The sequence below is a fragment of the Euwallacea fornicatus genome, chromosome 21 (genome assembly GCF_040115645.1).
Source record: "Euwallacea fornicatus isolate EFF26 chromosome 21, ASM4011564v1, whole genome shotgun sequence".
In the NCBI taxonomy this organism is placed as follows: domain Eukaryota; kingdom Metazoa; phylum Arthropoda; class Insecta; order Coleoptera; family Curculionidae; genus Euwallacea; species Euwallacea fornicatus.
The window spans coordinates 1,007,694-1,031,509 of record NC_089561.1 but is presented as its reverse complement, the minus strand read 5'-3'; the positions used below and the strand labels follow the sequence as shown (position 1 = coordinate 1,031,509).

The window sequence follows — 23,816 nt, the reverse complement described above, 5'->3', positions numbered from 1 at the left end:
AACAAATAATTACTAACGAGGCAAAGGGTTAACGAGCGTACGATTTTTATACCAATCGCAAAGATAACGAGTTCTTTCTTATTTATCATATATAGAAAGTGTTGAAAAATGCCTGACAATTATAATTAATCACCCTTATCAACGCTTATGTTTATAATAACAGGACATTGCTTTTGAATTTTATATAATAACAATTATCGGACTTTTGATTATTTCCAGACCGTTGCAAGAATCGATGTGACATGCTGGATGTTATCAATTAATAATGCTCAGTTTAGTGTAAAAGATGTTGGCTCAAATACATTTGTTGTGCTAATTAAAATTGTTAAGAGTCTCATTATTGAATAACTTTATGTAGGTTTATTATTCTCGCTACTGAAAATAGGATCTATCCAGGGAGGCCCAGTGTGTCCAGTTGGGACACACAAATAACGTTTTTGTTAACTTCAAATCAAAGTCGGTCAAAGAAGCCGGAAATTAGACTTTTTCTCATGAGCGCTCTGGTTTGATTCGAATCAGAGTCCCAATTTGAACGTTTATGAGGAATATTTATAAAATATTATCTAATGCCCTCAAGTTTGGCAAAAAAAACTGGGGAATCAAAATCCCGCTTTCTCAATTTTCCTGCTCATCACATTCGGGCCAAGTGCGTCTCTGCCCGCACTCAAATAAGGGCGCTAATTTGACGTTTTTTGAGGAATATTCCGAGCTATATTTCCTTCACGAACTATTATTACACTATAACTATTATGAGCTTTTAATTCGTTGAGGGTGGTCATCTCGTGGATTTTTCACACGCGTCAAATTCGCGCTATGTGCGCCTCTGGTTCAGGTCAGAGGCCAGTTCCATCTTGACCGTTCACAGGCGACATTCAGAACTATTTTTCCTCGGAAACTGATAATTAGATTTCTAGTAAATACTTCGTGTTTGGCAATTTCTCCAAAAATACCGGCGTGATGTTTTCAATTTTGGAAGTTTTCGATTTCTGGAGTTTTCGCGCGCCTCAAGTTAGAGCCGGACACGTCACTGGTTTTGATCAAACAAGCAGGGTCCATTTGATGGTTCACGGATGACGTTCGACAGCAAGGTGAAAACATAAAATATCATCGAATCGGGAAAAAAAACGTATTGAAATAGCAACGGAATCATCTGATGAACTGACGTTGCACAGTTTGAGGCTCGTAAAGTAACGCAAAAGGCACTTTCTCTCAATTCCCTGGGTGTCGGTAATTGAAACTTTTCCTGACCAAAATAGGCTTCTGCAATGTAGCTATAACTCAGTACTTACCTCGACATTATATTATCTACTCGGTAGTACTTGTCTATGGTAGTACTAAAGAGCCCAAAGCGACGAAAAGCCGCAGAAGCCTTTTTGTTGTTGTTTGAACTCCGTCGGTGTGCAATAAAGAATCGAATTAATTTTCTGCAAGACCGCTAAACATCTTGACAAACGAGCGTGAAATATTAACCTGGTGAAACTGTCGAGACCGCCATACGCAAAATATTTATAAGCCTTCGGTGCTATTTTATCGCTAAAGACCTTTATAAGGTATTTTGTGTTTTAATGGCACAAAAAAAACTTTCTGGAACAGCGGTTTAATGCATGCAGGCTAATTAGAGTCTATATAAAGGAATAAGAAACATCATAAAAGAAGAAAAGCAAACCGATGGGGCTGCCAATCATACGTAGGTATAAATATATGATGGAGTGTAGTAGGACGAGGTCTGGATAAATCGCGACAGCGTCTGAAGCTATCCAGAAGTGGGAAACATGGGTGCTTGTCTGTCGGAGGCTCTTACGTCATGTTAATTGACGGCAATGGTCTCTGGAAATGGATGTCGTTTTAAATTTATGTTTTAGTTTGGTTCTTCGACCTTATATAAAAATTGCAAATGATTTATATAAAGAGACCTGAGGCAACGAAATAACTTATCTGCGCTCTACCTTTGGCTCTGTGCCAGAGATAAAAAAGATTTATCGAGTCAACAAACACCTCTGCCTTGGTGAATTATGGTATAGAATGTCACTTGCCCGTGTCTGGATCAGTTGCCAAATGCTCTAAGAGTACTCTGCGCGTCTTTTTTTCAAATCTAATTGGAATTACAACTATTCGAATAAGTAGACGCCCACGTTACGTGGGTGGTGATTGTATTGTTGTGAGCCAGTTTAGATATTCGTGCGAAGTTACAGGAAAACTGTCCCGAAACTCGGATCATATTTAAATAGTTGTTATGCGCAGTTTAGCGACTTTGATAAAGTTGGACACTTCATGCAGAATTTCATAAAAAAAAAAACTTCAGTAAATTTCAATCTCCACGCGAAAGCAGAAAAACCAGATTCATTCCTGATAAATATTTACTGAAGTATTGTCAGTTTTGGCGAAAAAATCTGTGAGATTTCATAGTCTATGAAAATTAGTGACGTATCTTGTTGCTCCAAGCAATTCCAAGTTTCCCGCTAGTAGAGCATTCATCTCCTCAACGGTCAATAATTCTTTCGGCCGCTACGCCTCTGACCTTCGCAGTGTGGTTTCAAACATTTTTTATCGATATTTCCCAGCCCACGCCAAAGACGGTGACGCATCAGGATTTTCAAAGATATTGAAAATTCTCTCAAAACTCATCCTACTACTTCTCCTGAATTATTGTCTTTTGGCCAAAGTCCCTTTACGGCGACAATGATGTCGCCTCTTAAATGATAAAGTTTGAAGGAAAGCTTCATGAGATTCCTCAGTTTCTGATAACATTTTTAAATTGATATTTTTCATCGGAAGTTCTACGAGTTACGAGCTACGAAGCCCCGTAGCGCATCACGATTTTCAAAACTACAGGCGAAGAGCTTGACAAGAGTTCATCTTACAGATCAGTGAATCCATGAATCTCTCGAGACTTGACTAGTCTCCTCGGTGACTTCTCATTTAATTTTAAAAAATCACTACTAGATAGCAAAATGCAAAGGGTCCACAGCACGGAGGCACTCTAAGACGCCCTTCTTCCATATACGTCGATCAGAATAGCGGATGTTGCTTTAATTCTGCACGCTCAAAGTACTTCAATTGACACTCGAAAAAATAAATTATGAAATTAATTCATAATGCCAAATTCGCTTTCTAAGTTTGGTAATGTATGCCAATGTTAATCATCCTAAACCTAATGCCATTACCGGCCATTAATCCATAGCCACAATGCATTAGTATATTGCCATTATTAATAGCCATGCATAAAGTTTAATTATATAATTATAGAGAAACGTGTTCACTTGTTATAAAAAAAAAGTAAAAACCCTGAACATTAGCATTTCATGATGAATTGCATTGGATGTAGTTTAAACGCATTAAGGTAGCGCGCACACATACACACAGCAAAAATAATAAATCATAAATGTTTAATATGGAGAAGTAACCGCAGTCACCACTGATGACCTAAAACCAGCCTCAAAGACACCTCGATTAATCCTCGCTTCGTGAAATTTCAGTTACCCAAGTCCTAAGGGCCCTAATTTCGCCTTCGAGTTAGCGACTGCGAGATAATTTTAGCTAGGTTTGAGCTCCAGCCAAGAGATATCTCGGCTGAAATAAACCCGGAAATCAAAGAATAATTAGGTTTGTTGGATGTTTTGGCCCTGCCCAATTGTTGTAGTGATGCCCTTGAGCTCGCCACTGGTTTTCGAAGCTTTCACACTAAAGTAAATCTACGCACGATCTATTTCGAAATTTGTATTTTCGGTTTTGGCTGTCACTTTTGAAACGGACCAACATTTGGTCCCGCTGTAAATCTCCAAGTGGAAAAAAGTGGCGGCAATTCTAAATTTACTTGTCCGATCTCCAACATTAAAAATATGCACGTCATATTATGTGAAATAGATGAGCAAGTGCCAGCTTTATATTATTTGTGAAGTATCTTCCTCTGAATGATGTATGTTTCGGATTAGCTCTTAAGATCTCCTTTTAACTGCCATGTGCATTTTCAATTTCCTTCGAAACAGCTACTAATTTCGCTTCTTGTTTCAGGTACCGTAAACGCAAACGGAGAAACAAAAAGACAGAGAACCTCGTACACGAGGTACCAAACGCTAGAACTAGAAAAGGAGTTCCACTTCAATAGGTACCTCACGAGGCGAAGGAGGATAGAGATAGCGCACGCGCTGTGTCTGACAGAGAGACAAATTAAAATCTGGTTCCAGAATAGGCGGATGAAGTGGAAGAAGGAACACAAGATGGCCAGTATGAATATCGTTCCTTATCACATGAGTCCCTACGGTCACCCTTATCAATTTGACTTGCATCCCAGTCAGTTTGCCCATCTTGCCACTTAGGAATCTTAATGTGATATTTCTATTGTGTGATCTTATGTTTATTAGGTATTTTATTTTATTTTATTTTATTTTTGAGCGATTATTTTGTATTTACTTTTAGTCGAGAAGCGTTGTATTGCACAGAAATTGCTCTATTTTTACTAGTTATAGCACAACAGATATTTTAGGTGCAGTTTGTTAGTGTTAAAGGACAAAGTGGAACGGCAGTTAAATCCATGCGAAAATTGAAAAATTTACCCCAAAAGGTGTTTGGGGTGATGAGGTGTACTGCTTAAGCCTTAAGCGAAATAGAGGCTCAGCAAAGGATAATTTCATCGTAAATTTTTTTGGAAACACTTGTTTACTAGAAAATCACAAGAAGTTCAAGATGGTTAGTTTGTTGTTTATAACGTCTTCATTCGCTTTTTATCTCTGTGAATCTTCACCTTGAAGTGCGATTTTTCCCACACGATTTTTGGAGAAACTCGTTTGGCGTTATTCTAGAAAAATTCACTTTGTTATAACTTCACATTGTGATTTTCTTATGATACTGATCCCATTTTAGATTTCCTTGCTTGATCATTTGTTATTCCAGGACTGAAAATCTGATTCTGAAAATAAACTGTCCTGGTTGCATAATGTGGCTAATTCTTGTTAAACACAACTTAAACATGCGTTGAAATTATGGTTGTAGTATCTTTTTGCTAACTTTATCTGACATAAAATTGGCTTAACGTTGGGAGGATTTCCTTGGACTTCAATAAGAAACACTAATTTGACCCTTAGGATTATTCGCTTTTTTTCTATTTATATGGCACAGGAACTTGCTAAAGAGTGCAGATATAAAATCATAGGAATATCGCATCTTACTGATAACTTTATCTGGTTCAAAATGGCCGAATTCTGTAGCACATGCTTTTAAGTAGCTCCTGGAATTTAATATTGGAGCCAGCACATCTGTGCAATTTAAAGAAGTTAAGAAGGGCGCGATCGGTGGTTCCTTTGATGGGTGGACCACAGTATTGGTTCTCTTCTCGCAATTCTCGCTCAGTGTCCGCCTAGTAAAACTTATATTAGTCCCATCAGTTTCGTCATTTGCTACAGCTGCCAAAACTGCCCGTTTGTTGGTTCCAGCAACCAAAATCTCAGACTGTAGATATGGTTGTGGTCTGGCTTCAACATTTGAGTTTTTTGGCCTAGGAGTGGCGGCTGTCTGATGGATGGTAAGGTTATGTACAGGATGTTTCAGCACCATGAGCTCAAACTTCTAGGAACTGTTCAGGGCAACAATACAGTACACCTGAGTATAAGAACCCGTGTCCGCAAATGTCTCCCTAAGGCGCTACGACCTGATGATGCTTTAAGACAGTTATGTGCTAAAATGTGTTTTTTCAAGTTATCATATTTATTTTCAAACCGAAATGTCCTCCCATTAAACTTTCGACAGAAAATGTGACTGTACCCTTTCTGTTCAAACCCGTCAGTATTTGTATCGTTAGTTCGGACAATATCGGCAGAGGTGGTCCAGTTCCGTGGCCCCCTAGGTCGCCCGATCTAACACCTTTAGACTTCTTTCTGTCGGGACATATAAAGTCTTTGATTTATGAAACGCCAGTGGAAACAGAACAAGACCTGATTGCACGAATTACTGCGGCATTTGAAGTCGTTCAAAGCGATTATCAAATTCCTAGCCAAGCCCAGAGAAACCATATACGTCGTTTAAACAGGTGCGATGAAGTTCAAGAACGACATTCTAAACAATTAATGTAGTGTTATTTTGAACAAATAAATTCAAATGAAATATGCTAAAATTCGATAAAAACATTTTTGCACATAACTGTCTTGGAGCATCATAAGGCCGTAGCGGCTTAGGGAGATGGTTGCGGACACGGGTTCTTATGCTCAGATGTATTTTATTGTGGCAGTGAACAATTCCTAGAAATTTGACCCCAAAGTTTTGAAACGCGCCGTGTCTTGTAAACTTGTAAATATTTACAACTACATTTCCCACGTAGTTGCCTGTATCGTTGTAGTTAAAATAAATATTTAATAACACCATATTAAATATCATTTTCGGAGTTATTACAGGGATTTTGTACAAAAGATGTAATAGTTCGTTGTGCTATCATCTAGCGATACTGTTGTACGTTTAGATTTCGTGGTTTCTCCTCACGATTTTTCCCCATAACACTTTTCGTCATCGATATGAAATTGCTCAGAGTAAATGATACCTAAATTTATTAATAGTTCAGCTGTTCAAAATAAAGCGAACAATTTTCCAAAAATTCAACACAATCGAGGTGTCCGGAGCCAATTTATTTCTGAAAAAAATTGGAACATAACGTGTTTGTCACAACAATTTAAGTGATTCGCATTTATCCTTGATACAAAGTAGGATGACTTGGAAAAACCAGAACTTTCGTTAAATTCCATTTCAAGATCGCGCTCTTATTCTTGCCTCCTGACTTCCTCCGTTCGGACACACTTGACACTGAGTATGAAATTTGACGAAAAAAAAAATGAATGATTCCCAAAATAAGAACTGATTGAACACGGATTACAAACTTGCACCAGAAGGATTTTAGGCGTGTAAGTTTCAAAGATCCACAGCATCCGGCTGAATGTCACCAGTAGGTGTTAACGAGATTTGGCACCGAATAACCCATGTACTGCTGTCGGAGTTTTTAGGTCAAAATAGATACAAAATAGAAATTCTTCGCTTTAGTTTAGTTACGTGGGATTGAAAACGGGTGTCTGAGCCATTGTTTTGGAGTGCAGCAGGTTCAGATATGTCATGAGGAGGGAGGAGGAGGCAACGAAATGGGATTACTTTGTCTTGAAGTCTTGAAAATAGAGCTGCATCGTGTCCCGAGAGCAGAGATATTTTTGTCTGATTTCGAAAATGTAGCCGAAACATTCTTCTGTTGTTTCCCCTCTCGTGATCGTTGAGACTTTAAATATCCACTGATCATCATCGTTTGCTGCAGCGCTCTCTCCCTGAAGACTCACTTCTTCATCCATTATTGCATTAAAAAAATTCGATTATATCGAGAGAGCCAGTTATTAACCCCCATCCCCAATCACTATTTTTAGTTTTATCACCAGTTATCTGATTCTTATAGAGTACTTTTCAAGTCACTCAGTCAAAACCTCTGTTGCAGACTTCCACTTGGCGTCCCTCCAAGACGAAGGCTACGCATTCCATCAAGCCATGGGGATGGGCGGTATGGGGCCCATGCAACGCGGCCTCTACGCATGCGGCACCCCTTACAGCTAGCCCTGGGCCGCCTACAACGGAGACTGCGGCCCTTCCTAAGGGCCGTAGGGGCGCTCGGATCCTAAACAGTCTCCGACCTCCGGTTCTACCATCAGTGGTATCAGAACCGTGGGTGCTTTTAGATTTAGCTTTATAAGTGCCAGTAAAGGACTTTGTAAGCCTGATGATGGTGCGCATTTGTTGTGGTTACTTCTGGATTCTTTTACATTTTTTCTTTTTTTTTTTTTAATTGTCAAGAGGTTTTTTTGTTGTTGTTGGTTTCTTTTATTAGTCGAATCTGAAGTACAGAAATTATTGTGCAATATAGTTGTTGATATTATTATTGTTTGTGAAACAACAAAGCAATTATTGCGAATGTGAAAAAGACACTGACTTGTGCTCACTTAATTTTAGTTATTTACAAAACTTCAAGTGTGATTATATTAGGTAGTACGTACTCGTAGCTAAAAAGCGAAGGTTTTATGAATTTTTATAAATGGAGGTTTCCCCTAGAAAACGTTCTGATTTCTTGGCAATTCTGGATGTGTAAATATTGTCTTTAATGCTAAGTACATAATACTATAAAACTATGGATACGTTCTAAGCGTCTATGTAAATATTGATTGAATAATTTAAGCTAAAGTTAAGATATATTTTAATTTAAATAATGCATCAAAGTATACTTAAAGTAATGTAAATAAGAATTAATAATACTCTAAGAGCATACTCGATAATGTAAAATTCTCGACATGATGTATTGCTTCTGTACAATAAAAGTATCATTTGGACATTATCCTCAGGAGAACAGGCAAAGCTCTATAGGTACCATTAATACTCCAACATTTTTGCTTCGGAACCCCAAAAATTTTAGCACCCAACAATCTACTATCAAAACTATTGTGACACACATGGATTGAGATGTAAAAGTGTAAATAGTGTGTAAAATACTTTTAGCTCAATAGATGTTCATATTAATATTATGTTTTTTGTTTATTTTTATTTATGTAATTTGTACTACTTCTCGTGTGAAGGACGATATACTGTTAAGTTGTATTCGTTCTAACTAATAGTTACTGTTGTAATTGTCCACTCTAATAAACTATTAATAAAACTCTGCGTCTTTCTCTCGAGTGGAAATCGAGTCATTTGCAGCTGCATCCTAATTACCTTCGTCACACCTACAGACTTGCTGTTCCCCTATTCCATTTCCCGTTAGTGTAGCCCCCGCAATCAATTATTGCACTATTGATCTATGTGGGAGGAGACTTATTCATGAGAAGAGTTAGAGAAATACTATTGGCGCAAGCTGATTTTGCTTTAGATTTCAATACGACGCCAAATCTTAAAACTCAAATCTGTGCGAAAAGGAGAAGATGGGGCAACTGTGTCTATAAGAGATTTTAATCTGCTTGGGATATTCGGGAGTAGGTATTTCGCTCCTTATCCTGAATCCTGAAAGGTGGTGAGCAGCAATTTTAAATGAAGAGACACGTTTTCTCCATCAAAATCGTTTTTTCATTCAGCGTTTAATTACTGAAAATTGTCTGTTTTTTTCTTCATTTGGAGCGAATTAGTTAAGGGCATGTCCTTGAGCCAATTCAAGTTATCTCTCTAGGCGCATTGCTAGTGAAGTTACGTTAGACATGCACCCATTTTTTGCCCATTTACATCGCCAATTTTACATTATGCTTAGTAAGTCCAGCTTGATATCTAAAACACGTTGTTTGGTTACTAAAACAATTCGCAGCGACACATCCGCCAATCTTTCCTTCTGCAGAGGAACTTACAAGCGAAGAAATCTTGGACCATATGTAGGCCCGTCCAGATTTTCATTATTATGAAAACGGATTTGAAGTCCTGGTTCAACTTGGTACTGGCTGAAATCAACCGCTAGACCACTTTCACACGTTAAAACCTCCTGGCTCTCGGGAGGTTTTATAAGAAGAACTGTAACTTTAGCTTCACTGTCTGAAGCGTGCACTACATCTAGGGATTTCTGAGAAGTTTCCTCCCCGTGAAACTGCAAATTTTGAGTTATGTACGGATCTTTTCTGGTGGGTCGGACATTGAGTAGGAAAACAATTGATAGGTTAATATTAACGTCAACGAGATGTTTTTGGTACTTTGAATCCGAAATAGTTTATACAAATGTAAAAAGACACTTAAGGCCACTAGGCAAAAGTCGCTATTTCCACCCTCTGGAACAATACTGCCACCGCTAATTATATATTAATAATGATGACAGAAACATAAAAATTAATCATAATTTTTAAATTTAATGATAAATAAATATATTTCAATTTTCCAATTTCTTTCTTGTATATTCAAAAGTTTTTCTAAGAGCTTTCCAGGGTAAAAATCCTCCACCATTCTGTCTAGAAAATATGTGAAACCCGCGTCGATTCACATTTCTCACACATTTCCCCCGTGAATCCCAGCCGCAAACTTACAAAATTCCTTTTCCTATCAGAGAACATTATTCAAACCTCCTCAATATCACTATAAATCACGTTGTAGGTCATTTTGAAGGAAGAAGTGAACATCAGTATTGAGAAGAAGAGTGCGCAAATGGCGGTGATTTTGATTCCATCGGCATCACCTTATTCATTTCTATTCATACAAACTACGCGATATTGCGTTTTTCGCTCTTAAAAAATCGCAGACCTCATATGCAAATTTCCTTTGTAGAAGCAGCTGTGACAGACGAAGACTTTATTTTGATGCTTGACCACCGGTCGCATTGATGCTCCTCGGCCTGAAATGCGACAGATTTACATTTGTAATGTTGGAGGCCTGAATGCGATTTATGTCCTTTTGTGCGTTTGTTCCCATTTTTAATGTTGCGAACCGAGGAGAGCGTCACTATATCGCATATCGTCGTGTTCGTCTGTCAATCACTGATGGTTTTAGTAGGGCATGTGGGAAATGTATGATTGCATGGGAATCCAAAGGATTTCCATATGCACAATAAATATTATGTAAAATTTAGTTTAAATCTATTTGGTTGTAATGTTAAAATTACATTAATATCTGAAAAATCAGTATAGATAGTTTCTAGAAAAATGTCGAAATAAAGATACTCATTGACTGTTAAACTGTCCCGACATCCGCAAATTCTTCAATGGCTCTACATCAAACCCTCGCCTTGAGATAACCTCAAGAGTAAATAAGTACTCCTTAAGCTCCATAGAAACTTCCCAATTAACTCAAAAAATGCGAGATTTTATTTGTTAATAGGAAATTGATGTGTTGTTTGGTTCTTTTTATTTTTCTTTTATTTTTATTATAATTATTTTTAAGCAGACTGTTGGTAAGCGTAAAATCGAAAACCAACCAACTTCCTATCAACAACAAGTTTTTTCATTGTTTATATATTATTTATGTAAATTTGAACTGCATTTTTTATGAAGTTTATAGCGGTTTTCCTCAAGAATTAATCAATAGTTTTTAAATCGCATTACACTGTTGAATATAGTTTTGAAGCATTTTTAATTTGAGGTGTGACCCCTTGTGCCATCTAAAGTTTTAAGACGGTTGTTATGAGGCACATAAGGGTGAGATTTGCAGGTTGAATTTTTTACAAAAATTCGCCCACCTCAAAAACTGTTTTAAAGTATTTTAGGAGTTGTCTTAAAAGTCCTTATTTTTCAACATGAAGAGAGAGTAAAATTTTCACTGGGTCACTCTGTATAACCAGATTGTCTAGCAATCATTTCGATTCCCAAGGATTCGACCAAACTTGAATCAAATGAATTCCTTCTTGATACTCTCTGTTTGGACGTAAATGTCCATCACTCATTTTCATTTTCAGTCGGTTTTTTCATTTAATACTTAAAGTTTTCTTCTAAAAAGGTAGTATTGAGCCGCTCCCATGACTCAAATCTCAAATTAAAGCTTACAATTAGCACTCAGAGTTTAAGCTTTGTATTACGTTAAGCTTGAACCAAAAATAATGTAATAGTATGGGCGTTTTTAAGGAAGGGTAAGGAGGAGCGCTTTCTGCACCAATTTGTCAAGAACTTATGAGACCATAAAGTGACTAAGTAACTTCCATTATTTGTCTCTCTCCCTTTATTGTGTATTTATGTTTTCTTTACCTTGCTCTACTCACTCTCTGCGTTACTTTATTTTATTCTATCTAATACTACCAGACGGCAATAACACATCCCATTCATGTACTACGTACATGCGATATCTTATAACTCTGTGGCATATAGATAGAATATGAACATATTTTTCTATGCATGTTCTCAGAAATGGCAATTGTCCGGAAATCGTATGCTATACTATATGTTTGAATAATGAGTATCGCATCAAGTATGAATATTGGATACGCAGTTCATGCACAGATTCACTATGCATATACTGCGAGAGAGTGTACACATACTATGCATGTTCTAAGAATGGATTAGAAATTCAATGGATATAGCAGGAATAAGGGAGCATATGCCCGCTTATATTCAGTTAACACATTGAGTGTCGTGAGAGACACCGGTATGTGTTTCAGGTTTGTTACATAAAGCAACAACAAGCACCGGTGTCTGTTAATATTCTATTGTGCCAAGTGGCAGGGCTTAAAATTCTAAGGGCACCTAGTACTTGTTATGGTGTCTGCAGTGGCTTAATAAAATATGTTCCTATATCTGAGTCGGGCAAAAAGATCTGATAGAGCTCTATTCTTATAGTAACTGCATTTTGCGACTGTTATCGCTTACTAATTGCTTTATTTCTCTTATTCACATCATGGCAGACATTCTAATTAAAAATTCTTAGCTGCCGAAGGTTCGAACGAGTTATTTCGGCCACGCAAACTCTTGTCTGCTTCACGGAAAATGTCTGCTTAAGGTGTCTGTCATGCCCCCTTCAAACCATTATTTGCGTCTGCTCTGGCCCGCTATTTATTCTGCTATTATGCACTTCAACCTGAATTAGCATGAACTATTCTAAACTAATGTCTTATCATTCATTCAGCGCGTCACTCCTTTAATAAAAATCTTAATAATGGATCTAATGCTGATGTGCTAATGGATTTCTTTTGTAATAACACATAAAGATTATAGTTTTTAATGTCCAAGTCAATTAAAGCTGAGATCTTGAACAATACCTCGGTGGCAATATCAATTTTCATGGGAAGATAGCGCTTCATATCTATCAAATGAAAAAAAAACTCTACAATTAAATCTATTTTCATCCTCCCCGTACGATGTTTCTCACGAACTATATTCAGGATAAATTCCGAAGCGACAAAATCTCGGCCATAACATACACAGGGCCATGATTAAAAAGGGCGGTATTACATTTGATCCCTTTTCAGAGGGCTGGCGAAATCCGGATCAATGTCTGACATGCCAGCTGCGTGAAGACGCTGGTGACGTAATCGATGGACGGCCCCAGTCCACTATGCCACTTGAAGTATATCGATTTCTAGTGATGGCTAACTTTAGAGAGAGGTGGAAAGTTGGAAGCCTAAGGGCCATTATGTTAATGTCCTGATAAGTTTACCGGGTAGATAATGACAGTAGGAATAAAGGAATTTACTGATGTTTTGATTAGGACTCATTATTTAAATAAAAATTATGTTGTTATTAAAGTGAGTGTGACACATAATTCAATGTGCTGACAACTTTATCTAGACGATCATTTCCGTTAAAAAAGACCAATGGTATGCCCTTATTTCATGGTTTCATTAAACATTCTCCGCTATTTAACCTTCTTTGTGTAGCAGGTACCACCCTTTAAATTCACAAGTTGGAACAATGGGGCTGTGATACTTTCTCCTAAAGGTACTCTATGCAAAATCGCTATTAAGTAGTGAATTCGTTCTACTTTCCAGGAACTTGAATAAGTTAGAATACGACTTCTTAGACCTGGGAACTTGCACTACAACTTTCAAAGATTTTGACAAAGCGAATGTCCTTGAAATTGGTTAAGGGATGACGAAAATAAAAATGAAAATAAGGGAGACATCTCTTAGGAAATAAAAAAAAACAACAGAAAGGAATCAGCTAAAGAAAAAAAACGAAGAGAAAATCTTCATGAAACGAGAGATTGTTTCCACTACAGTATAAAAAAAATGGAAAGAATTAATATTTGCCACATGGTGTGCCAATGAGTGGAGCTCATTGGATCAGAACTCAATTGATCATTTTATTTGCTCCTCCCGATTCACGAAAATTCATTTATTTGTGGAGAAAGTTCATTAAAACAATAGTTCCCAGTCTAATAGTTTACTCGTTTAATAAAAAGCCCTTAATGGACGAATGAAACTCTGAAGAATGCGTCATTACATTAGGGGTTTCTGCCTCATTTCAGATGAGCGATCCGCACCCAATCCGAGAATCCGATCTTTCCAAAAATTAAAGTTTCCAAAAAAGTCCCGTGACGTATGACTTGACTTTTTAAATTCTCATTTTGCCGCCTTCAACGTCGTGTTGCAAGCCGCTAATCGACAAAAGCGACCATGAAGACTCTGCAGTTTTCTTTCTAAAAAGGGGCTCGAAACGGCTGAGCCCCTGGGGTTCGAACTAGAAAAAGGGTCCCCCGGTTTATGACCCAATATTAACTGTCTCCCAAATAATTTATGTTAATGGTTTCAAGCCGGTCGGACCGAAACGGTGCCGACCGATCTCGCTTTGCGCACCCACAGTTGCTCGAAGTCGACGCTGCTGTGAAACGCGTTTTCGTAGCTCTCTAAAGCCCTTTGGACGCTCTCAGTTTACAGATTTTGTCAGTTTTTAATGATTTTTTTGAGTCAGTTGTGGCCGGTTTTGTGGTGGCTTTGATCGAATTTCCGGGTAAGTGCAGTAGCTTTAAGCCGAGTTGATGCAGCTTTCCCTTGAACGTGTGATGAGCTAAGCGCTGCTACACCGTTAACCAAAGATTAATTTTTGACAAAAGTGTTTTATCTTAATCTTGCATTTCTTAATGGGTTTTTAATATCGAAATTCCTTGACGGGTTTGCCCTCTCTCCGTCCTCATCACCAAAATATCTACCACCAACTTGCCGATGACGATCTTCAAATAATAAATAATGGAATATAAACTATTCTAATTGGTCAACTGTCTAATTAGGTAATTATCAATAATTGTGTTAGAATTGTTATCAAAAATTAGGTTTTTAGAGCGTCAGGCAATTAGCAAGTGGCCGGGCAGTGTGCGAATTGGCATTCAGCCAATCGGCCTCTAATTAGGCGTTTAGTTCATAATATGTATTTCCTTGTTTGCATGATCATGGCTTTATGTATTCTTAATTGGTGTTACTGCTTTACTAAGTCAGTTGAAATTGAGCAAAAATGATGCGAATTGAGTGTTGGATCGCAAAACACAACAGCAAATCATTTTGAAAGCTCAGAATCCTCTGGGCTTGAGCTTTTCTTCTATCTTCACCTCATTTATTTCCAAAGTTTCGTGTCAAAGGGCAAGTTATTTGTGGTGTTTTTATTCATTTTTTTAGACATGTTTGAGTTTAACGAGGATTGAGAATCTATTGCTCCTGTCCGACTAAATCTTCTTATCAGTGTTTCTGCTGGTTTTTACCAAAATCGGTGAGTTTTCTTATTTTATTAATCAGTGAGGGTGCCCCCATCAATTTAATGTCTGGTTCAACCGACAAATAGCCAAGTTCCTCTAGCAATTCCTCATTCTGTAAACCAAACATCTTCACTCTCGTTGAGGGTAAATCGATTCTGTCACGCCATTGTGCCACTTATAGGGGAGGAATCGCGATGCTTAGCAACCCTTGCGCAAACTCGCCCCATCCATGGATCAATAGTGGAATTCTAATTTGCATTTTGATTTGCTTATGTAAAGTAAATTGTTCATGGCAGCAGGGAGATGACGACGGGACAAGCCGAGTCGTGGACGGGCCTTAATTTCGGGGGCAAATTAGCGCGAGGGTGGGTCGTATACTGCTGCAGGGGGGTGTCATGATTAAAATACGTTTAGAGATACGGAGATATACGAAGAGGCTCGGCGCTCTGAAGGATGCACGTTCTCAGTAGAAAGTAATGCTTTTGCCTTTAGCCTCTGGTGGGCAATTTTAACTTAAATATTTGTGAGTGAAGCTAAATGGCGTCTGGATTTAAAAGTCTAGTAAAATGGGCCGTAAAAGCTGGTTTATCATATATATATGTAAAAGCAAATCCATTCGAAAAGTAATCAAAATGCTCTAAACTTTGAGGTTTAAGTAGTAGTTTTAGAGAAAAACAAGCAAAAACTTAATTTAATTTTGTTAGTAGGAGATATGGAGATATTCATTGATGCTGAAATGTAGCTTTATTCTTTAGCTTTAAATTGGTCTACCATAGTTTAGTCCAAAAAATATTATGATACTGAGGTAAATTGTCCCTAAAGGGAGAAAAACACTTTCTCCTCAGGGGGGGTGAATTTGAAAACTTGCTAAAATTTGGTTCTCCTGCTTGTTCCGCAGTCTTCAGGAAATTTTCTAAAAGATCTTTTAAAATGAAATTTACGGTTCTGAAATAGTACAGATACTGAGGGTATATTGACCCTAGACACTTGTGTGACGCTCTGAAACGTATAAATGCAATTTGATGAAGCGGACGTGGTTCATAAAAGTATATTTTGGTCATTTAAAAGCAGTTTTCACTCTTGGAGGTGAAGGGTAAGGGATCACCATTTTTACATACAGGGTGTTATTTAAGCACGTGGCCTACGTTCATGAGGTGATTCTAAGACGAAAAATTTAGATCGGGTAATGCTTCGATTTCGAGATAAAAGGAGACAAACGTTTAAAAAAACATTTTTTTTCGTAAAAATCTTATCAACTCTTCAGTCGATTTTGCAGAAATTCCACAGTTTTATTTATGGTCATTTATACTACTAAACTATTTATTTGTTTAAGTGTAATTTTACTAAAAGTTTTTCTTTTTTTATTTTTCTTTAATTTTCGGCGTTACCCGTGCGCAAGTCACGAGTAAAACAAGACAAAAAAAATTAGATTAAAAGATTTCTTTGTATCATTAAAAACTGTCACCAAGTTTCAACCTCATATTAGTTGGCGTTTTCTTGTTATTTAGGATTTTATTTAAATATGTAACAGTTTGAAATTCTGTATCTTGCAAATTAAACATTGCCGGACCAATCTCACTGAGGTCGGAACACTATTTTTACAAATTTTTTTTGCAAAATCGTCCTGTACGCCACTGATTCTGAACAGCCAAAATTTTGAGGTGAAGCGCACGTCAAAAAAATTTTCTTGCGAAAAACTTCATCTAAGAAAATTATACTCGCAAATTTTTATCTTTGTCAAGACAGTGGCGTCCGTGGCAAGTGCGCACTAAAAAAAAAGTAAAAATTGAGTGCTCCGATTTCGAAAGTGTTCGATGCCCGAGTAGGCATTCGAACTACATATAAACGTGTCTTATTAGAATCACTCAAAAAAATCACCCCTTGAAGTTTAGCCACGCATAACTCTCTGTATATTGGAAACGTTCGAAGTTGACTGGTTGGGCTTGAAAGCGTTTTGCCCCATGCCATCGCTGAATAAAATCGGTAATTAAATCAATATTTTTCCAGCTCAATCGGGCAATGAAAGTCTACTTAAGATTCAAATTGAGAGCAGTAGAAACCGTTTCGACCACCAAATTGATCCATAGTCATGTTTGTCACGAACCAAATGAGGCCAGTGGGTGTAGAGAGGCATCGTACCATTACGCGGTGTTATGTTGAAGTTTTATTTATTTTGGTCCGAATTGATGTCAAATACCGCGACAGTGAGGTCATTGTTATTTTCGTGGAACGGGAATCCCAAAAGCAAATGGTCAGTGACGGGGAGCTGACCACTCGAGATGGTGCTAAATGAGGAGGATTCTTCATCGATTTAAAATGGCTATAACGGTATGTTTAATTCTAATAAAGATGTAAATGGCTCGTTTCAAATTAATCATTCAGAAGTTTTTATTGGCCATTAGCGAACATGAAAGACATGGAATTGCGATCGGGGCTGGAATTTTTTAATTGCATTTTCTGCTCGGGTGAAAACAAATTATTTAACAAACGTGTATCAACGCAAGTCGCAAACAGGATTATCAATTTTGAATTCGTTAACAAAACTTGTTCTGCCTCATCCAACATCGATAATTTAATAAAAATCGTGAAGCTTCGAACGACCCACCTTCTTAAAGGGATTTTCCTGCGAACAACATTCTTCAACTTCTACGCCACTGGTGTTACTTGCTCTAACACAACACTTGACTACATGAACCATTAACGTAAATTCAAGGTGTAATTATTCTAATAATCCTTAGTTAAGCATGCTATTGTTTTGTATGACTTCATAGTTTTTAACAGGCTGCTGGTAAAACCAATTAAAGTAGATGTAATTAATTGGCAACTTGGTGGCGCCAAATGTAGTATTCTTGGGGTCGTTAACATCGATTTCATACTTTGACGGATATAGTCTAGTGACCTGAAGAGTATTTCTGGCAAGTCACACAGCTTTAGGTGCAGATGTAAAAAAATCGTTCGCCCCAGGTAGAAATAATATACCGGGCACATCACGAAAAAAGCAATAGCCTTTCTACGCAGAACTGAAGATACCGTCATAAATCTTAATGGAAAATCACGTTTTGCCCCGATTTGTTCGAGGGCTTTGATTGTATTGTAATACTGTTCCAACGGAGTTTAGCTTGGCCTTGTATCATTTACAAGGGGAGTTCTTGTAAAAGACCGTAAAGTAACGTAGGTCATTGCAAGTGTTTCCCGAATTCGCTTTGCAAGAGCAATGGCGTATCACACGGGATTTTCAAGGAAATCCCATTAGATTAAATTCGACTCGTTACGCTTCAAGACGAGGGACGCCACTGACCGCATTGAAGCAACTTCGCAACCACTAAAATGTCCAGAATCCGCTTTGAAGTGTCAAATCGGGTGGCGGGGACGAAAAAATTCGTAAGGAAAAGTTCGGCTTTCAGCCCCTAGTCAAGACAAGTTACTTGACTGGCTATATTCAATTCTGACGACTTCGAATCTCCTTGTCACCTATGCAATTGCATATGTAATACTATATGCTATCAAATTGCCAGTCTTTCTCGTATGTGGGGCAAATTCTAATGATTGATTCCTAATGATTCAAATCTGGTTCAGTTCTGATTAGTGCGCCTGACCTCTATGCCAAGAAAATCTTAATTTTTCTGGAATATACGGTGCCTGCTTATGTTGGAACAAAACTGGAAACTTTATTATTATTAATAAAAAAAAGTGATTGTTCATAAAACGTTCTGTACGATCTTAAATATAAAATAAAATAATCAGACATAAAATTTTTGTAGTCTTACACCAGCCTTTTTCAAACTACGAATTTCACTCAAGCGAATTTTATTATTGTGAGTTTCAACATTTATTTCCTGTTTATTGAAAACACTATAGCTTTCCGTCTCTTATATATACTTTTTGATAACGATTACGCAAGCTGAAGTGTTAAAATATTCAACCATTACAAGAATGTAACTGAAAGAACGTACCGTTTGCCGATAGGGAACATTTCCGAAATATTTTCAATGGAAAAGTAAGCCACAGACATTGAAGTATTTCTGGCCTGCCAACCTGAACCAACTTAAGCGAGCGCACTGTATACGGAGAATCGAAACCATATGGAGAAATGGAAGACCTCTTCGGAATGGAAGTTTGAACAAAAGGCAGGATCGCAATTCGTGCTGTTGAATTTTGACGACTATAAAGCCCCACCACAGGAAAGTTTAAAAATTTATCAGTTATTGTGGTCTAATCCTCCTCTCCTTTCTTCAGACGTAGCGTTCAGAATTCACAGATGAAACTTTGTCAATGCAGATGCAAAATCCGAGTTAAGTTCCTTTGAATCCTGAGCGCTGTGGCTAATCTAAACCACTCGGAACCAAATTGCAACGTTTGCAAATAGAACCAACTCCGATGTGAATTTTGCGATGATCTCCGACGAGATCCGCACGAGTGGAAGATTAAGAAAATGCCTGTCTAGACATCCACAAATCGCTGCTTAGGAGCATTGCCAAGGGCATTTCTCCCTGTCTCAAGGCCAGCTGACCCCCCAAACCCTCTAAAGCCGACACACCCCTTAGGCCCTTACCTCACTTACCTACATAAGGCGAAAATGCAAACATTCAAGAGTCAGACGCAAAATAAATGATAGTTGCATGTCACGACAAGAAGCAATTCTCCACCGACCTACCTCAAACCTTAACTTAAGATTAATGACATCGTTTGTAGAATACGTGCCTCAGGCTTTTTTGGGATTTTTAAATCTGGATCAGAAGGACCATATAGAATAAACTCTATGTAGGTCTGTAGGGTGTGTGTGCAATTGGGAAATCAAAGTCAACGACCACGTAATCGAAATTTATGTGCAATAAAAATTTAGACAGAGTCATCATAAGCGGCGAAACGGCTTTGTTGCAACTTCTGGCAGTTGCTACCATGTTTCGTAGACGATTTTTGTGTCAAACTACGTAGCTTTATGTCTCGATTTAACTTTTAAAACTTCGATAATGGCATCAGTTATGTTGCCAGCTGATGCACTTTAATTAGGAATTTTTAAAGGGGCTTTGCCAACACCTGGCCTATTCGATTACTGGCTTTTCTCACAGACAATGCGGATACGTTCCAAATGAATCCACAGGAGGATCTGATAAGGGCAACACGCAGTGGATAATTTCAAGGGCTAATTAGGGTTACGTGGATATCCGCGGAGCTCCGCTCCGCTCCCCTTCCCCAGGAATTATCAGAAAATTTTCTTGATTTTTGTTTTTCTGTTAATAGAGCGATATGCATTGTACATTGATTTAGAAACCTGAAACGATGGAAAGCACTGTTATGGACCTTCGTTTTACAGAACTTTCAAAACCCCAAAAATAGGTATTAACATGATTCCGCATCTCAGAAAACCAACCAGATGTTGCATGTCCGTTTATGTAGGTTACACAATAAGTAAACACATAATAATTCTGAAATAATGTGAAAGTTTATTTGCGAACCTTTAAGACGATTAATGGATCCAGGAGCCACGAGCAAAGCGATCTAAAAATCTCTCTCCTTCTAGAAAAGGTCTGGGAATATGAAGCTCGGCTATTATTCCAATGGTTAAATGCAACTTCCTCTCTCTCAGAGCAACGACCTGAAAGGCTGACCCTAAATGGGCTGGCAAGATGAATTCATTGGCGACAGCCCTTACATATGATGCTGGGATAATGCAGCGGAAAGGGAGGCCATGTTGGTATAGCGTTTGTATAAGGCTTGTGCAGCTGCTTTTAGAGGTAAGATTCGATTTTTTAAAGAGCGCTTATTAACGATTTCTCATTGCAGGGCGAAGAGGATCCGTCAACAATTTAACGAGACCCCTTTCCCTCGTCATCCCCCTCGGACGACCTAAATAAACCCCATCGTCAACACAGGCTCGTTCCCTGGAACGAGAATCTCTTTCAGGAAATCACAACCCCTTGAAAAGGGCCTCGTCACCCCTCCCTCCATCCCTCAGGAGGAAAATCGTGAGTCGGCGGACATGGAGCAACTCACCCCGCGCATCGAAAATCAGGGCGTGGGAAAATCGATCGAGGCTCGTGTGGAGAAGGAAATGGGGGTGAAGGGGCTGGTTGTGGAGCAAGGGCGCCCCAGTCTCGTTGCTGCCCCTTCTTGTCATCGGAATGCGGTGCCGCTGTGAAAAAGTGAGATGTCGACAACTCAAATCCTGTTTCGGTGCTGACGGAAGCTTTATTGAGATTGGCAGCCAGGTAAGATTCATCTTTTTGTACTTTCTTATTGAGTCTTGATGGTGTTAATATTTTCTGGAATTTCTCCGGATAAAAGCATTTTTTTTTAACGAGAAAATTTACTGCTGCAGGGTCGTCTACCACTACTACACGTATGAATATAAAATATTAATTTTTGCTATTATGGTACTTGCGAGTCAAAACGTAAAACGAGGCTGCGCACTTGAAACTTGTTACCCAAAATGGGCAATCTTCGGCCGGTTTCTTTGGGAGATAAATGACTGGTTTCTAAAGTCATTGAAAACTCTTTTGACGTCACGATCTTTGTTCGTGGAAGAGGGTGCGGTACTGGCCTTGACCACTTGAATTTCATACATCAAAATTGGGCGGTTAAAACCGCCATGCAATAACTTCGCTCTCAACGAATTTAATTTCTAAGAGCTTTTTGAACCCATCAAACCTTCGCTTAAAAGAGGGAAGGTAAGAAAAACCCAGATGATAAACCTGCAGTAGTGTAAGGCGAATGAGAATAATTGTGTTTGGTCAAATTACGTGCTTTAAAACTTCATGCAATAACGCTATTACTTTTGTCCCAATGGGATGTTTTCCAAGAGCTTTTTACACTCGACAAACCATCAAATGAAGGACGAAAACTAACGAAAAATAATACGATAAATCTGCAGCGAAACCTAAAGACTATACTGGCAACACAAATTTAAATTCTTGAAATGTTTCAATTTCAAGCTTAAGACGTCTGCCCAAGACATCACTGGATTTTTTATGAGTATAGAGAACCGCTGAAATTTGAATAATAATTCGATTTTTAAACCGAAAGAGAACCAGTTTGATTGATGATTTAGCTCTTTGTATATATCAACTGTACTTTCAAATATCTAAATAAAACTTTTTTAGGTTGTGCAAATTTTGGAAAAATCAACTGGAGATCCAGATTTGAATGCCGCTGCACATTGTTGTTATCGATACTCATTGAAGAAACGGAGGGATGCAACATCAATTGGAAAATGAACATTGGTAAGAACTAAACTAATTGCCTCCTCATAGCAACTACAGTTTCTGAGATATCTTGCCCAAATTTGCAGATCGGCATAACTTTGATCAGGTCATGATGATCGGCATTCGTGTACACCATATTGTCAAGAGTCAAAAGGTGCCGAGTTATTTTTAAAATTCTTGTGACTATTTCAAAAAGTTCTTTGTCTTTCCTTAGTTCGCCTTTATACAGAATGAGTCTATTGATGGTAAAAGAACATTCAACAAATTTTCTTGATTGACGTATCGCGTGGGGTTTAATGCGTTTTACAACACATTTCTTTCAATATCATTCATTAGCTCTTTCTTTGAAGTTTTACTCCACTTTCTATCCAAAAACTTTTTTCACAGTTCTTCCTTACAAGCCTCCCTCATTCCGTGATAAATTACTCTTTCTAACAAATTCACAGCTCTAATCCTCAAAAACCCCTCTTATCGCCTCCAAAAGCTCCTCGCATGTCGGTATGACACTAATTACATTAAGCTATTTAATTAAAGAGAATTCGGAGGGTCTAAGTTTCTACACTAGACCTAATGAGCCCATACACCACGCTATTTCACACTTATTTGATTACCTCAGGGTTAATTGGGCACATGCTACTCGTAGGCAACGTGTAAATTAAATTCTGACTGAAAAGCTGCTTTTGGTGTTGGCGGTTTCAAGAAATTTAGGGGCCTAGAGTGTCGTTAATTGCCCTTTAGAACGTAACAGACAAATGGAATTTCCTATACCTATACTATATAAATACCTGTTTTTTTTTGCGACGAGCACTGAACTGCGTTTTTTTTAGAGAACAAACACTCACGGCCGAGTATTTGACAATGGAATCCTCAGCTCCTTCGTAGAATGTTGCGGCCCAAGTACAGTCGCTGGAATCACCTCCATACACATCATTGACGAACGGACTCTGTTGATAAAAAAATATATCGTGATGGTAGAAGTATATTTCAGCTTTCCATATTTTGCAGATTTTGACTCATATCGATCTTTTTAGCTCATCATCATGAAGAAGAGATACGATAGAGGGTTCTGGACTCCACGTTAATGCTCTACATCTACCCTGTAGATCCGAATTTGTTTGATAATAGGCGACAAATTCGGTTCTAGAGAGGTTTGTGTGGTGCATACAAAGCAACGTGAGATGCCGGAAGATGTAAAATAAACTTTCGCTTGAAGGAATATTAATAGAATTGTTAATAGTCAGGGTTTAAATGTTATAATTTAATTGAATAGAGCGGTTATTTTCTGCAGGCGATAGGTAGATTTTTAGCATTTTCTTCGATTGCTATTGATTATTATAAATGGAGAGAGAATAAATTTGCGCCCTGAGCCTCAAAATAGAGCAGATAATTGAAGAAATCAAGATGAAAAACTCAGACTTAGTTTTGGAACGCGAAGTCCCATTGGTTGACTTTGAATAAAGACACATCCATTTTTGGATAAAGGGACTGTAAAATCACTTTCTACAGGTGCGCCTGCTTTACTAGTGCCCGTTC

General features: G+C 38.0%; 1 protein-coding gene and 1 long non-coding RNA gene across 3 annotated transcripts in view; both read left to right on the top strand.

The window, feature by feature from the left end:
* LOC136345697 (homeotic protein Sex combs reduced-like) overlaps positions 1–8,662 on the top strand; it is a 29,970-nt gene extending 21,308 nt beyond the window's left edge. The window contains exons 2-3 of one of the 2 annotated variants that reach the window (XM_066294233.1): positions 4,012–4,224; positions 7,457–8,662. In XM_066294233.1, the coding sequence (XP_066150330.1) occupies positions 4,012–4,224; positions 7,457–7,572 (329 nt within the window). In that variant the 3' untranslated portion in view covers positions 7,573–8,662. Of the gene's footprint in view, positions 1–4,011; positions 4,362–7,456 lie in introns of both variants that reach the window. The other variant, XM_066294234.1, reaches the window with a different exon arrangement.
* Positions 8,663–14,219: 5,557 nt separating this feature from the next.
* LOC136345823 (uncharacterized) lies at positions 14,220–23,233 on the top strand. Its single transcript, XR_010733211.1, has 5 exons — positions 14,220–14,345; positions 20,603–20,816; positions 20,866–21,290; positions 22,182–22,301; positions 23,111–23,233. It is a non-coding gene; the product is annotated as an uncharacterized lncRNA (long non-coding RNA).
* Positions 23,234–23,816: the final 583 nt, after the last annotated feature.